The sequence below is a fragment of the Uloborus diversus genome, chromosome 4 (assembly GCF_026930045.1).
Source record: "Uloborus diversus isolate 005 chromosome 4, Udiv.v.3.1, whole genome shotgun sequence".
Taxonomy (NCBI): Eukaryota; Metazoa; Arthropoda; class Arachnida; order Araneae; family Uloboridae; genus Uloborus; species Uloborus diversus.
Window position 1 is genome coordinate 109,852,109 of NC_072734.1, and position 14,605 is coordinate 109,866,713.

The following is a 14,605-nucleotide window of genomic DNA, read 5'->3' on the forward strand; positions in this document are numbered from 1 at the left end:
GAATAGTTTTTTTTTCATTTCTTAGTTCATTAACTCATTTATTTATTCATTTTCATTGATTTATTCATTTATTAATACATTTTAAAGCATTTATTTCTGCAATCTTTTACTTATTTATTTTTCATTTAACAATTTATTGACATGGTATTTTCACCATTAATTCATTCATTTTTATTTATTACTATTTCATCTATTAATTTATCAATTCATTTATTTGTTCATTTATATTGATTTATTGATTTATTAATAAATTCTTTATTTATTTTTCATTTAAAAATTTATCCACATGGCATTTTAAGCATCAATGAATTCCTGTACTTTTATTTATACGTTAATTGTCTTATTAATTAATTCATTTAATGGTGTATTCACTCGTTTTTTATATGTATTTTTTTTTACAAAAAAAAAAAAAAAAAAAAACGGAGACATATTTTAAATTATCATATAAAAAATATTCTAAACATAGTTTTGTCCCAAGATATGGGACAAAGTGATAGTTTTCACTTTTTGGCTCTTTTCATTTGGGGGCACAAACTTACTTCCAATGACTTAAAATAACCTGTCAATACTAGTCCTCTTATAAAATACAATGTTGTCTTTATATGCTGTAAATTTTTAATTGAATTTCAAAGTTGTTCATTTTAAAAAAATGAAATTTTGCAATTTTAACATATTTTGCAAAAATGAAAACTATTTCCCTTTTCCCCCTCATTCCCTTACTATGCATGTGATGCATTTATTTTTTGTCCGAATATCATTGTCTTTCTGTCGTATGAACGAATATCTGTCTCATCCATCTCTTAGTTTCTATCCTCAATACGTCTCGACATCGGACTAGGAGATTTAGGAAACTCAAGTTTTTATATTCCGTTTAAAAAGTTGCATTTATTGCTCTGTTCTTTTCTTGCTTTCTATAAGCATTTTTTAAATGTAAACTTTGGTAAAACATCGCGTTCAAGTTCTTGTAATTTAAATATTTTGTCATACAATCCCACGAAGCAAATTAAAGATGCTGTATATTAGAGTCTTTCAGCTGCTATATAATTATTTCGAGTGAACAATTTCTAAAGAATATTTTTCTTGATTAAAATGTAGCAGTATCCCATAATTTTGCAACGTACTACACGAGCTAGCCAGTGTAAATACATCAATTCATACAAACTTAATAACAAAATTCTAATATTAATGAGGCTGAAATGAAAGACATATATTATCAAAGTTACGTCAATCTTAAAATATACGTCAATCTTAATGCTACATTTATGGTTTATTTTAATTATCAACATAGAATTAAAAAAAATAGCGGAAGCTATCTTTAACATCCTTAATTCTGACGTATTTTCAAATTGAAAATAAGATTTACTTTGAGAGTACAAGAAATATATTTCACTGTGCGTTCTAAACGAATATTATTTTTATTTAATGTGAGTATGCTGTCGTCGGAAAATATAATATAGCTAGAATTTATCGAACATCTTCTATTCATAATAAGTTTATGATAATTATCTTAAACACAAGCTCTTAGTTCTGCAAGAAAGCACTAAATTCATATAACCATGGTTGCATGCATTCATATTTCTAAAAATAATATTCAAATTCTCTTTTGCAAAAAAAAAAAAAAAACTCCTTGGCACGAGATTTATCTGCTTGCTTTAAATTTTCAGTTTAAATAAATCATATTAAATCCAATTCAAAGAAAGTTTTTTCCGTAGCTGAAATACTTTTCGGCTACGATCTGCTGTATATTAGAAATCAAATCCTTATTATTAAGAATTAGATTTAGCAACATTATCAGAATATACACTCCAAAATAAAATAAAATAAATAAATAAATAAATAAATAAATAAAAATAAATAAATAAACGAATTTTTTTTTTGTTTTGTTTTTGATCAAATATATTTAAATTGCTGATAAATTTTAAAATATGATGAATTATTTTTAAAAAAAGCATAAATTTTAGCTTCTTCATTGATCAGGACTAAGTACGCATCCTTTTTTTTTTCAAATCTAAATGTTTTTTTTTTATTTAAAAATAATCAGTTAAAATATCAGTGAAAAAAATTAAAATATATGTCAAAAAATGTTTTCGTAAACATTAAACGTTTACCCTCCGTCGCTATGACTTTAGTTAGTCTCCAAAAAACGGCAAAAGTATCCTAAATCGCAAATTATCAATGCATGTTAATAACTTTTGTGCCGCTCATAGTTTTAAAATTTATACTGATAAATGTCTAGTATAAGCGTTGTATTTAGACAAATTAAAAATTTGTATTTAGTCACTCTACAAATCTATAAATATATATTTTTAAATTCAAAACATATAAAAAAAAATTAAATTTTTGTAATGCTGGTTTCAGACAGGAAGCAACAGCACTAAAAATTCGGTTATGCAGAAGTTACGCTTGCGCACAGTGTGCAAGGATTAAATACTGAAGGAAGTACGCAATTGCTGAACCTGATGGACGGTTTTGTGTTTGCTATTGCTTTCGTTCTGTAGCCAGCTTAAACTTTTTTCGTCATTTTTGACATACAGCTTTTGGTGTAAATGGTACGATAAGTACAGCTAATCGGTAATTATATACCTTCAGAAACTGAAATTTATAAATAAAATACATTTCACTCCATGAATAGAGCACCAGGCAACTTCCAATACGAATAATAGATCGTCAAAAACAGCAAAAAGTTCAAAAAAGGACAAGCTTTCAAAAATGTTTCAAAATAAAAGTTAACATGATGCGAAAAACTTCAGCAGGATTTCTAACTTTTCAAGAAACAAATAATTAAAAATTAGTTACTTTGAATGAGACAGTCTCGTAAAAGTTTTTTTTTTTAATGGGAGACAGTTATGAGTGTGTTTTAAGAAGGATTTAAAAACATATCACAAACACAAAGCAGCAGAAAGAAGGAAAAAAAGAGAGAGAGAAAAAAAAAAGAAAGAACAACATCCATGCAGTGATCATTGCAGATTATTACAGCGAAAACTTTGACTTGGCTAATACGTTTTTCATAAAGCATTTCAGTAAAACAATAATTTTATTAATAGTAATCATTGGATAATTTTTTCACCATTAACGTATGGCTGTATTTTATGATCTGAAGCATAGTGATCTTTAAAAATATGCATTCTTTTTGAGGTATCGGCTGAAAATGTTTTAAACTCTGGTAGTTCGTTTTCTTGTAAAAATAGTACTCGTACCTTCTCGTAAATATTAATCTCATAAACTCGTCTCCGATAAAGATACATTTATTGCAATCATTCTCATAGAATCATCTTTGAAAAATATTTTTATTTACATTTTATGATTAATCTATATTAGGTAAACCGGAATCAATTATTATGGATTAATTAAATCCGATCTGGAATGAGAAAAGCGTAGTTTGCCTTTTGAACGTTATAAATCTCCATTTAAAATGCTTTTCTAATGCTTACTCAGACAAAATTCAACTTTCAGTGATGAATCAAATTTAAAATGTTAAGAACATTGAATACCCTAATACAGACTTTAAAGCTGCAATAAATTTCAATCCTTTTTACTTGTTGCAGAAACGGAATGAACTTTTCTATGCGTAAATTCAATGTATACAGCCTACCTAATTCATATAAGCACTAGAAAAAAAAAGCAGTTCACAAAAGCATTTCGAAAAAAAAAACATAAGTACAATCAAAAATAATACATTTCTAATATTCCTTTATGTAATTACTTACTTTTTAAAGTGAAGTAGCTTGCAGCTCACTTTTCTTAAAATTATGTATTCACAGCATTTACAAGTACATTAAAATATATATTCTGAGACTTCATGTCTGTCTAATCCAAAATTTTTAGAAGAAAAAATAATGTTCTGGATTTTTTTGTGGAGTATAGAAACATATTTGTATGGCCTTACTTTGTCAACATACCATTATAACTGACACATTAGAAAAAAAAAAGTAAAATAAAAGCATTTGTTTCGCCAACATTGTAAAAGTAAATAGTATAAATACCAGGCGTAGATTTAAAAGTACCATATTTTTTTAAGAACGAAGATTTTTGTTTCATCTGAAGCACAATTCGTAAGTATTTTCTGTTTGCATTGTTTACTGGTATGGGTGTTTCTGTCCCTTTGTTTTTTGCATAGTATAATATAAGTTGCTATTATAATTTTTTGCGATACTTCTTTTAAAGTTAATATCAGAATCAATTATAGAAATAACAAAATATAAATGATTTAAAGTTTTAAGCAGCTGTTTCAATGCCTAATTAATTTTATATTTGTCAGCTATTCATCTAAATTTCTTTGCTATTTACGTTTAAATTTGAGAAAATTTAAGTACCCCATTTAAGAGCTATTAGTAAAATTTTCCCGAATCATGGCAGAATATTAACAGCATGACAATATGCAAAATTTATTTTGATATTGTGTAAAACAAAATAAAACTTTTCATAAATTGAAAAGTAAATTTTGTAATTCTTAACTCTGTATAGCATGAAATATTTCCCAACAAAATAGTCTCTCCTATTCGGATTGTATAAGTTCAAAAAAAAAAAAAAAAAACTTGTTTTTATCTCTGATAAAACATATTTCTAATGCTTTCGAAAATCGGCCACATCTCCAAATAGTCTATCAAGTTAAATATTGTTCACAATTCTTTCAAAGTAAGACCAGAAAGAAAAAGTTACTCCAAGGATTGAGACAAATATTTTTGATTTGGTTAAGTTCAGGAAAAATTCAAACTAAACTCAATGCGGTCGAACGTTTTAGGTATAGTGTTCCATCTGGTGCTTTATTGAATCAATTTTATTGAACTTCTAAATTGATCACTTTTTCTAAATGATGCATAGATTCCTGCGTTTGGAAGCTCATGTTTTACTTGGTTAAATTCGTCTTTTAAAATAAAGACAACTGTTTATAGTAGAGGATGTTCAGACTGTGGATCACAGCAAATCGATAAACAAGGGCATTTTCTCGCTAAGTGATAAAGTTTGAACACGAAAAGTGGAGCCTTTGCTCCGCCCCGTTGTCCATTTTGGTGAAGGGACGATAAGGAGAGGAAAGTTGGAACGAAACTTGCAAGTGTTTCATTGGTTCTATAGATTGAATACTTCACCTTGGAATTTAAGAAAATAGCCAAAGAAGTAAAACATTTCAATTTTGTGCGGTCAAAACAGTTGTCTCATTGGACAGGTCACGTCCTGCGTAAGTGGGTGGGTTTTGGTTTTACTTCTTTCAGCAGCCATTGGTCAGAGATAACAATGCCCCCAATAATCCATTTCAGTTGAAAATTGATTCGAGTAGGGTTGCAATAAAGAATGCAAGGATTGGCATTTTTTACTTTTTCACCAACTCAACGCAGTTATTGTCGCAGCTTAAATCTTTCAGTTCTAAATAATCACATAAAGAAAATAAACTAGGAGTAAATTTTTTTTTCATATCGCTAAAATGTTTCTGAATTGGTAAAATATGGTACGCGTTCTTTCTTCTTTCTCTACCTATTTTAAGGAATGGACCCGTTTTCTCAAGTGATTGACAAGAGTCCCTTTTTTTGCAGTCGGACTACATGCATCATTGAGCGGAACATCATGTACTCAATATCATTGTGTGTAGAAAGAAAATGGTAATTTTTATTTCATTTTCTGTCTTTGTAATTGTAAATGTAATCAACTGAATTTTATTTTTCTATCAGAGAGAAGTACTTTAAATATTTTGCTTATGAAAAAATAATGATAGTGCATCTAGATTGACCATCATTTTGGTTTATCTTAAACCACGGAGTGATTGTACCTTGGGACAGCCAAACATTTTGTACCTTAGGACACGTTCCAAGGTACAATATATGTATGGTTCTTAATAATTAAGATATGTTTAGGAACATGGAACAATGTTCTAATCTTATGCAGTCTTTTAAACGCATTTAATGTTAGATAATAATTCATTATTCATAATTTATAATTAATTATTCATGATTTAATTCACTACTATAATTTTTTTTTTCTGTTGCAAAATTGGCTCAAGTATATGGCTGTGTCCTGAATCACGAAGACTTTCCAATAGTACAACAGGATGTGTCTTAAGGTACAATAAGATGTTGTACCTTCGAAGCATGCTGGGGTATTTTAATGTAATTTTTAGATTTTAAATTTGCTTAAAATAATTGACGTTAAAAATTAAAATATGAAAAGTGTCCCAAGGTACAACACTCTCCCCTACATTTTTTATTTTTCTTCACTATTAATTAGTTATTGAATGAAAGAAAAAATCCCTACAAAAGCTAACCATGATATCCATTAACTAAAAATCTAACGCAGGTTTAATGTAAAATAAGTCATGTGAGGTAAATATGGTTACACTGTTTTCTGTAAACCTAATGAATTTCTCTCTCTCTCTCTCTCTTGGCGTTTTACGTGAACTTCAGAGATTAAACTTTAATCAGCAACAACAAGGAAAATGTATTGTACGAGTAAAATACGTTGTTTTTCTTTCTGAAACTCTATTTAGAGATGTAATACACAATTTAGAGTTTATGTTGATTTTTTTGTTTCAAGTTAGTAATAGAAAATAAATATCGATGATCGAGACCTAAACGATATTCTGACTGTTCACATGGTGTAGAAAATATGTTTTAGTCTGTGTTTATTAAGGTTCATTAGGAAACAACTCCTTCCTAGAAAAATATCTTGAAATTTAAGTCCTAATGCCATAGTTGAAAATATCATCATAGAAAGTAATAAATTTAGTTAAAAAAAATAGGGAAAGTTTAAGGTCAGCAAACGTTCGTTGGCATTAGGCAAATTTGTAATTTTAAACGTGATAGGTTTACTTTGGATCCATGGCCGAGCAGTGATTTCTAGTGTAAAAGATATATATACCGGAGAGTTATTTTCGAAAGGAAAAAAATATTTTTTAAAAAATATGTTTTGACCCGAAGTTTTTTCCAATTAGTGTGATCTTCTTCAGTACACTGCCAACGCTGCATAAGAAATGTTTAGTTTCTACCGCTAACCTAAAACACAAGTTGTCTCTAAAATTTTTTATAATACTTCTTATTGAAAAGGATTACTGCAAGTTTATGAATTCGCAACTATAAACTGTTTAGTTCCAACTGGACTGAATAGGTGTTCTGCAAGCAACTGCAAGTGACAAAAAAAAAAAACCTTACCTTTTAAGAGTAACTAGCGTTCCTGTAAGTTTTTTACACCGCCGCAGGGCATTTTCTAACCTTTCTGGCTCGTCTTTGAGGAATCTATGAAATTAGAAAAGAAAAACAAAAACAGTTTGCATTAAAAAAAAAAAAAATAAAGGAATATATCTTCCATTTCAGGAAACAAAAAAGAAGTTTGTTTGAAATTTCAGTTTTTGCACTCTTGAATTCAAAGTTTTGATTTAATACAAATGACCGAAAAAAAAAAAAAAAGATGCAAGAAGACACGTTAAAGTTTTGATGAAAGCTCGTGCAAAGTTCAAACTGTAAGTAGGCTTTCATTGATTTTTTTTTCAAAATCATGTTGTGTATAAGTACTTTCCAGGTACATCAGCACTTAATAGGGTTACCACTATTATCCCTTGCCGCAAAATAGAAAATAGATAATCCTATCATTTGCTCTGACAATCTGAAAATTTTTAATTTTGGCAGTTACATCCTTTGTCTTTTCTAGCGCCTCGTTTCTTTTTCCTTGTGAATAATTGGGTGAAGATTCAAAATTTAACTGAAATTTCCAATTAGTACTTATTGAACCCCATTTTCAACGCGATATGGAAGACATCAAACATTCTATTTTAGATTACGCATCGTTAACCGTGTTACAAAACACAATCGTGTATCATGGACATGGGTGTAAAATTTTAGCGCTAACTAAAACTGGTGTAAGTGTAGGCAATTACATTACTAGCAGGATATTCCTACGCATTACTAACATCAACAATAAAACTTGAGCCATAACATGCGACTTAAATTTTAATTTTAACATGAGATATAATTCTGCATTTTTTCAGTAATTTGCCAAAACAGCAATAAACAACTAATTTTTCAGTAAGTAGGTTTAAGAGCCATTGTCTGTAAGGATCAGGCAGGTTGTGATTGTTGACATTTTTAATTTTCTTTATTTTTGCATATGTTGTTCCTTATCATGAATGTAGTGTAAATCCAAAATATGAGCTTTGTATGACTTACCGTTTTTGGGAAATTAAATTTTTAAATTTAGGGGGCGTGGCACATTTTAGCGTGTTTTTCAGATTTACAGATTTTAAAGTTCTCGTTGCTTCAAGCGCCCTTATTATGACATGGATTTTTAAATTCCATACTATTATGTGATCATGTTAGATACTATTACAGCTGTCAAATCCGTGTCAATACAAGGGCGACGCCCACAAAGTCCATTTAAAAATGACCGAAAATGAAATTTTTACTGTATTCAAGGCCAATTTTCTCAAAGCGCCTTCATGATGACACCAACGTTTTTACATCAATTTCTAGCTACACTTGCATACATCAAAAATATGTAATAAAATTGGTGTCACTATAAGTGACGCCAGAAGATATTGGGACTTTTATTTGATAAATTTCACAAAAACGCAAATGTTTAAAATCTAACTATCACTCTCGCCCTCATAGCAGAGATCTGAAACTAATTAAGTTTGATAACCAATATGTTTGTCTAACATTTCAACTAAAAAAATCGGTGTCGCTCCTATTACTTTTGAAAATATAATCATTCGAAATTAGTATGTTACGGCGTTATTTAAAGAGAGACTTTTCAAATTCGAATGGCCTTTTGCACCGTTTGTTTTAAACTTCATTATAAAATTACAGTAGTGACACCTAAAATAATGTGTTTCTAATACATTTTGTAAAAAAGCTTTTTTAAAAGCATTAGAAACACAGTAAATCGATATAGGCACAGATGGATGTATTGTGTAATGTGCATTTTAGGCTAAAATAGTCATAGTAATATTCATATATTTTCAATCATATTAATTTTTATCTGTTATTTATATCAAAAATGCAACTATTTATTTTTACCTAAACTAAATAAACATAATGAATTGCATAGTTATGAACATAATGCATTACATAGCGAATATTCAGAATCTGAAACAAAATTTGAGGATGACGTAGACAAAGGAGATATAAAAAATCAAATTAACCAGCTTCAGAAAGACGGTCATCTCTTATTGAAATCTTGTAATTTTGTAGCACTAAAGGTTGGGAAAACATGATATCCCGGAGAAAAGTAGAAGTTGACCATTTGTCAATCTAACTACAACTAGCCCCCTCATAGCAGAGATCTGAAACTAATTAAGTTTGATGACCAACATGTTTGTCTAACATTAGGCCTAATAAAATTGGTGTCACTCCTACTACTTTTGGAAATATAATCATTCGAAATTAGTATGTAGTGGCGGATTTTTTTTCCATTTATTTATTTACTTATTTTTTTATTTATTTTATTTGTTTAATTTATTTTATTTGTTTAATTTATTATTATTTTTTAAATTTTAATTTTTTTACATCCAGATAGTTTTTGTTTTGTTACAAAGTCGTGTAACTTTTAACTTAAACAGCTAAGGGCAGTAAGGGCGTCTTTATCTTGAACAGAAAATGCTCGTTTTGATATAGGAACAGGTCTATTGTGCATAATATAGCTAGATTATCATACCAATACTCGCCTTGTTTTCCGGAAAAACAAATTTATTTATTCCAACCCTTCTTGACCTTTAAGTGCAAATGGTCAACTTCAACTATTTCTCCGAGATACCATGTTTTCCCATCCTTTAGTGCTACAAAATTACCAGATTTCAATAAGAGAGGACCGTCTTTCTGAAACTGGTTGATTTGATGCTTTCCATTTTCTTTGTTTTAATCTACGTCATCCTCAAATTATGTTTCAGATTCTGAATGCTCGCTATATAATACATTATGTTCATAACTATATAAGATTTTATGTTTATTTAATTTAGGTAAAAATGAATCGTTGCATTCTTAACATAAATTACAGATCAAAAAATTAGTATAGTTGTAAAAATATGAACATTAGTATGACTATTTTAGTCTATACTTCCCATTACACAATACGTCCATCTGTACCTATATCGATTTACTGTGTTTCTAATGCTTTTTATAAAGTTTTTTTTATGAAAAACATTAGAAACGCATTATTTTAGGCGTCACTACTGTAATTTTATAATAATGTTTAAAACAAACGGTGCAAAAAGCCATTCGAATTTGAAAAGTCTTTCTTTAAATAACACCATAACATACTAATTTCGAACGATTATATTTCCGAAAGTAACAGGAGTGACACCGATTTTTTTAATTGAAATGTTAGACAAACATATTGGTTATCAAACTTAATTAGTTTCAGATCTCTGCTATGAGGGCGAGAGTGGTAATTAGATTTTAAACATTTGCGTTTTTGTGAAATTTATCAAATAAAAGTTCCAATATCTTCTGGCGTTCTTGTAGTGACACCAATTTTATTACATATTTTTGATGTGTGCAAGTGTAGCTAGAAATTGATGCAAAAACGTTGGTGTCATCATGAAGGCGCTTTGAGAAACTTGGCCTTGAATATAGTAAAAATTCCATTTTCGATCATTTTAAAACGGACTTTGTGGGCGTCACCCTCGTAGTGACACCGATTTGACAGCTTTAGTAGTATCTAACAAGACCATATAATAATATGGAATTTAAAAATCCATGTCATTGTAAGGGCACTTAAAGCAACGAGAATTTTAAAATCTGCAAATTTGAAAAACGCGCAAAATTGTGCCACGCCCCCTTAATTTAAAAATTTAATTTCTCAAAAACGGTAAGTCAGACAAAGCTCATATTGTGGATTTACATTACATTCATGATAAGGAACAACATATGTGAAAATAAAGAAAATCAAAAATGTCAACAATCACAAATGCCCTAAACTGCCTGATTCTTACAGACAATGGCTCTTAAATAGCATGAGTGTTTGTGAATGAGAAACTTTATTACAATTGAATAAATTAGATCTTTCTTACTGGCTTTAATTTATAAATCAAAACTAATGCATTTTTTATTGAAACAAAAGTTCTCATTAAATAAACAAACGTTTGACGAATTTTAATCGTTTTACAAGTCACAAATTTGCGTTAGAAATGTTCATGCATTTAGGTCGAAAGTTAAACTTATGTTTGTTTTAAGAAATTTAATAACTTTAAACTACGATTTTAATGTTTTAAAAATGAAAATTTTACTTTTAACACAAATAATATATAGCGCATAACTCAGAATAATATATAAAATACTTCAGGCATCACAGAAGTATTACAAATATTGAAGCAATATTATAATCAGCTGCGGTGAACATCATATATTTCAATGATTTTAAAAACATTAATTTAATAAAAAAATGATCTAAATTGCTAAATAAAAAGACGGGACGATATGTAGTGCCACCAGTAAGGAAATTACTAATGTTCAGACGTTTTACTGAGATTTGTTTTGATACTTGCTTCAGCGCAATTTAAACCAACAAAATGTTTTTGAACACATTTTTTGTTCCAACAGTCAAAATAATTTGTAGCATAATTCACAAGTATAAATCAGACACTGAAAATAAATGAAGAAGGAAAGAAGCAAAAATAAATAAAAGAAAATTTTAGTTGGGAGAAGTTATTTTGATCAAAACTGTTTAAATAAGGAGAATGGTAAAGATGGAGTTGAGGATACTGTTAAATAATTGCTTTTTTTTTTTTTTTTTTGCCAAAAACTTTGAGAAAGTTCAAGCAAAGCAATTCACTTGCCATAAGTTTTGATAATATATAGCATTTTATTTGGAACGAATAACATTCTTTTTATATTGCAAGCAACCCTGCTGCTTTATTCAGTTTAATGTCCTGTTCGATTGCTTTTGACTTGAACATTAAAAAACGCTCTAGTTCCTTTCTCAAAAATATCTTGACATCAAATTAAAGTAGGCCTTCTATTATATCCGTCCATTGTCACATGAACAATAATTGCCACTACTTATTATCCCATCTCAAATTTGTAGGAAAAAATGCATTACTTTTCCTCCCGAACAACCACTTCCATTTCTACAGCCATGATGGTTTTAAGGCTTTCCTGTAGAGCAGGAAATCGTGCTGAAAAAAAAGTAAGAATTATTAATTTCATTTCATAAATGTCAAAAGAATGCAACATTCAAGTTAAAAACAAAAAATCAATGACGAACTGCTTTTTTTTTCATGCATAGAGTAAGCACTGAGTAGTAGAGTGCGAATTATCGCGATGTTGTTAAGACAGTAAAAGCAATTCAGAAACATTCCTGGAAAATAATGAGCAGCTATTGTGCTCAGTTTCTGTCAGTAACCTCTCTTGCAAAACACAGAAATATTTCCCACTAAAAGTCAGTAACCTTTCTGAAACTATCTTGGACTCTTTCTGAAGAATTCAAAAACTCCCCTGGTTGGCCAGTCATGTCTCCGGCACCTTCAGAGAAAACTTAGGTAAGTTAAAAATAATAGCTTGCAGTCTTCCTGATTAACCAAGAAAGTTCCAAAAGCATTATTGCAACCATGGCCACAGCTAAGATCAAATTGCAAGAAACTTTTGCAAGTACTTTTCGCCGAGAAGAAAAAATTTGCAACACAACAGTTGCTGACCCTCCGTTTCAATAGAACTTCATCAATAACGCTCTGTCTGGTACGGATAAAAATCTGAAACTGAAGGAGAAATCCCCGTGTATCACGATTTTTATTGCAAGTCTAATTTTCCTGATTCTGTCTCTTTTGTATATCATAGCCATCTATCGGCGGCTTTTTGAACGAAGTTTTTCTTAACTGCTAAAACAATCCGACTTCCTTGTGAAATAAAGTAAATTTTCCAATTTATAATTTTATCTTTCTTTAAAGAACTCTTAAAGTTTTAACGAAGTTTTGACTCTCTCGGTACACGATATCGGTAGACGAATAAATAGATAGTTATATTTGTGTGCGTGTGGTAGGGTAACGGCACCAGAAACAGACATGCTTAAGACATCGTACTCAGGTAAACTCAGTTTTCTGAGCCTTTTGATGTATTTAAACTTTTAAAATTATTTTTCTTTCATGCTACTACATCTCATCTAACGTTTGGTTGCTTCTGAATCCTCCGAATTAGTTAATCCCAATTTTATTAGCTCAATTTCCAAAAAACATCCGACCCTCAGTAACAGACATCGACAGTTCTGATGATACCTAGTAACAGACAAGAATGAGGAAAGGGTGAGTAATGAACAGAATTCTCAATTTCTCTTCAAAATGTGCAAAAGTTCTTTATTTTTAGATCTAAAACCTTATTAAATTCAAGTTAACATGAAACACCGGAAAACCTCGTGCTGTCTGTTCATATAACCTTTCACCACTGTCTTGTAAATATCAACTAGCTAATAAAATTCACATTGATAACACTAGATGGTTGAACCGCATTCATGTGTGGCAGAAACATGAGTTTTACCCGCACAAATTTCATATTATTTAAATTCAAACTTACGTCTGTCTTACTGGACCCTTGTCTGTTACTGCTGCCGTTACCCTACATCATAATCATTGTTTTTTGGTAAATGTTCAGTTGAAGCAGTGAAAAGCAAAGGGATGAAAGTGCTGAAATTTAAAATTTCGAGATAACCTGTGGAAATGGTAGAAGAACCTCTCCTCTGTGTTGGTGCGAGGGATAGTACTAGCACCCCCGGTAAGTTCTGCTATACAGCCTGATTTAGAAAAATATTTCAGAAAGCCTACCTAGGGTCTGAACTTCAAATACATTTTCTTTGAAACTTGAAAAAGTCCACTTACATCCCTTTGCTTCTCACTGCCACAGTTGAACAAAGAAAAAACTAGAGATGCGGAAGAAAGTTTTAAAAATGCAGATTTGGAAACATCTTAAGCGCAAGTTACTAACCTTTCAACTCTGCTACGGCTTTACTTGCTCTGCTAAGCACCAAGGCCATTCCTTCGACATCACTCAGATTGACTCGACATTTGCGATTGATGACATTCCCTCTTAAATCTTCCACCTGACTTTCTAGCTCTCTAGAATATGGATGTACATTTTTAACAAAATTTAATCACCCTTCCTCGAAATCTTGGAACAACACGATTTCTCAACAGTTGTGTCGATTTTCATGTTTAACATTTTAAAAGAATGCAAAAGTAAAGACTTTTATTTCGATGAGTGACATTTTCACATAATCTTTAGCTTAACCAACATGCAAAATAACTGATGAAAAATAGAAAAAAATCGAAAGAGCAATAAGCATCAAGAGATAGATTTAACAGAAAAACTGAAACTAGAAAAAGAAGAAGAAAAACAATTATAATGGGAAATATGAAAAGGAAGAAAAAAAACAACACACTTACAGTAAATCCTTTTCAAGGTGATTTACATCCTGCCTATACAATTCTTCTTCTCGTGAGACCTTCAGCCTCTCTGCACAAACATGCTCTTCACCCATTTGCGCCGCGGCGAGCATAGACTGGAGACAGAAAATTTAATCAGTGTTAATTCTCTACAATATGTCAAAACTAATAAATAACAAAATAATTAATAACAAGGGAAAAAATCGTTGCGAATGCACAAAGTTTGCAAAAATTGCAGACACGTGTTGGAATGTTGCGGTG

The 14,605-nt window shown here is 30.1% G+C and overlaps 1 protein-coding gene across 1 annotated transcript in view; it reads right to left on the reverse strand.

Moving 5' to 3' along the window:
• LOC129220757 (coiled-coil domain-containing protein AGAP005037-like) overlaps positions 1 to 14,605 on the reverse strand; it is a 141,138-nt gene that overhangs the window by 30,946 nt on the left and 95,587 nt on the right. The window contains exons 18-21 of the mRNA XM_054855186.1: positions 14,345 to 14,460; positions 13,887 to 14,017; positions 12,016 to 12,091; positions 7,137 to 7,220 (exon numbers count right to left, since the gene is read on the reverse strand). Of these exons, the coding sequence (XP_054711161.1) occupies positions 7,137 to 7,220; positions 12,016 to 12,091; positions 13,887 to 14,017; positions 14,345 to 14,460 (407 nt within the window). The remainder of the gene's footprint in view (positions 1 to 7,136; positions 7,221 to 12,015; positions 12,092 to 13,886; positions 14,018 to 14,344; positions 14,461 to 14,605) is intronic.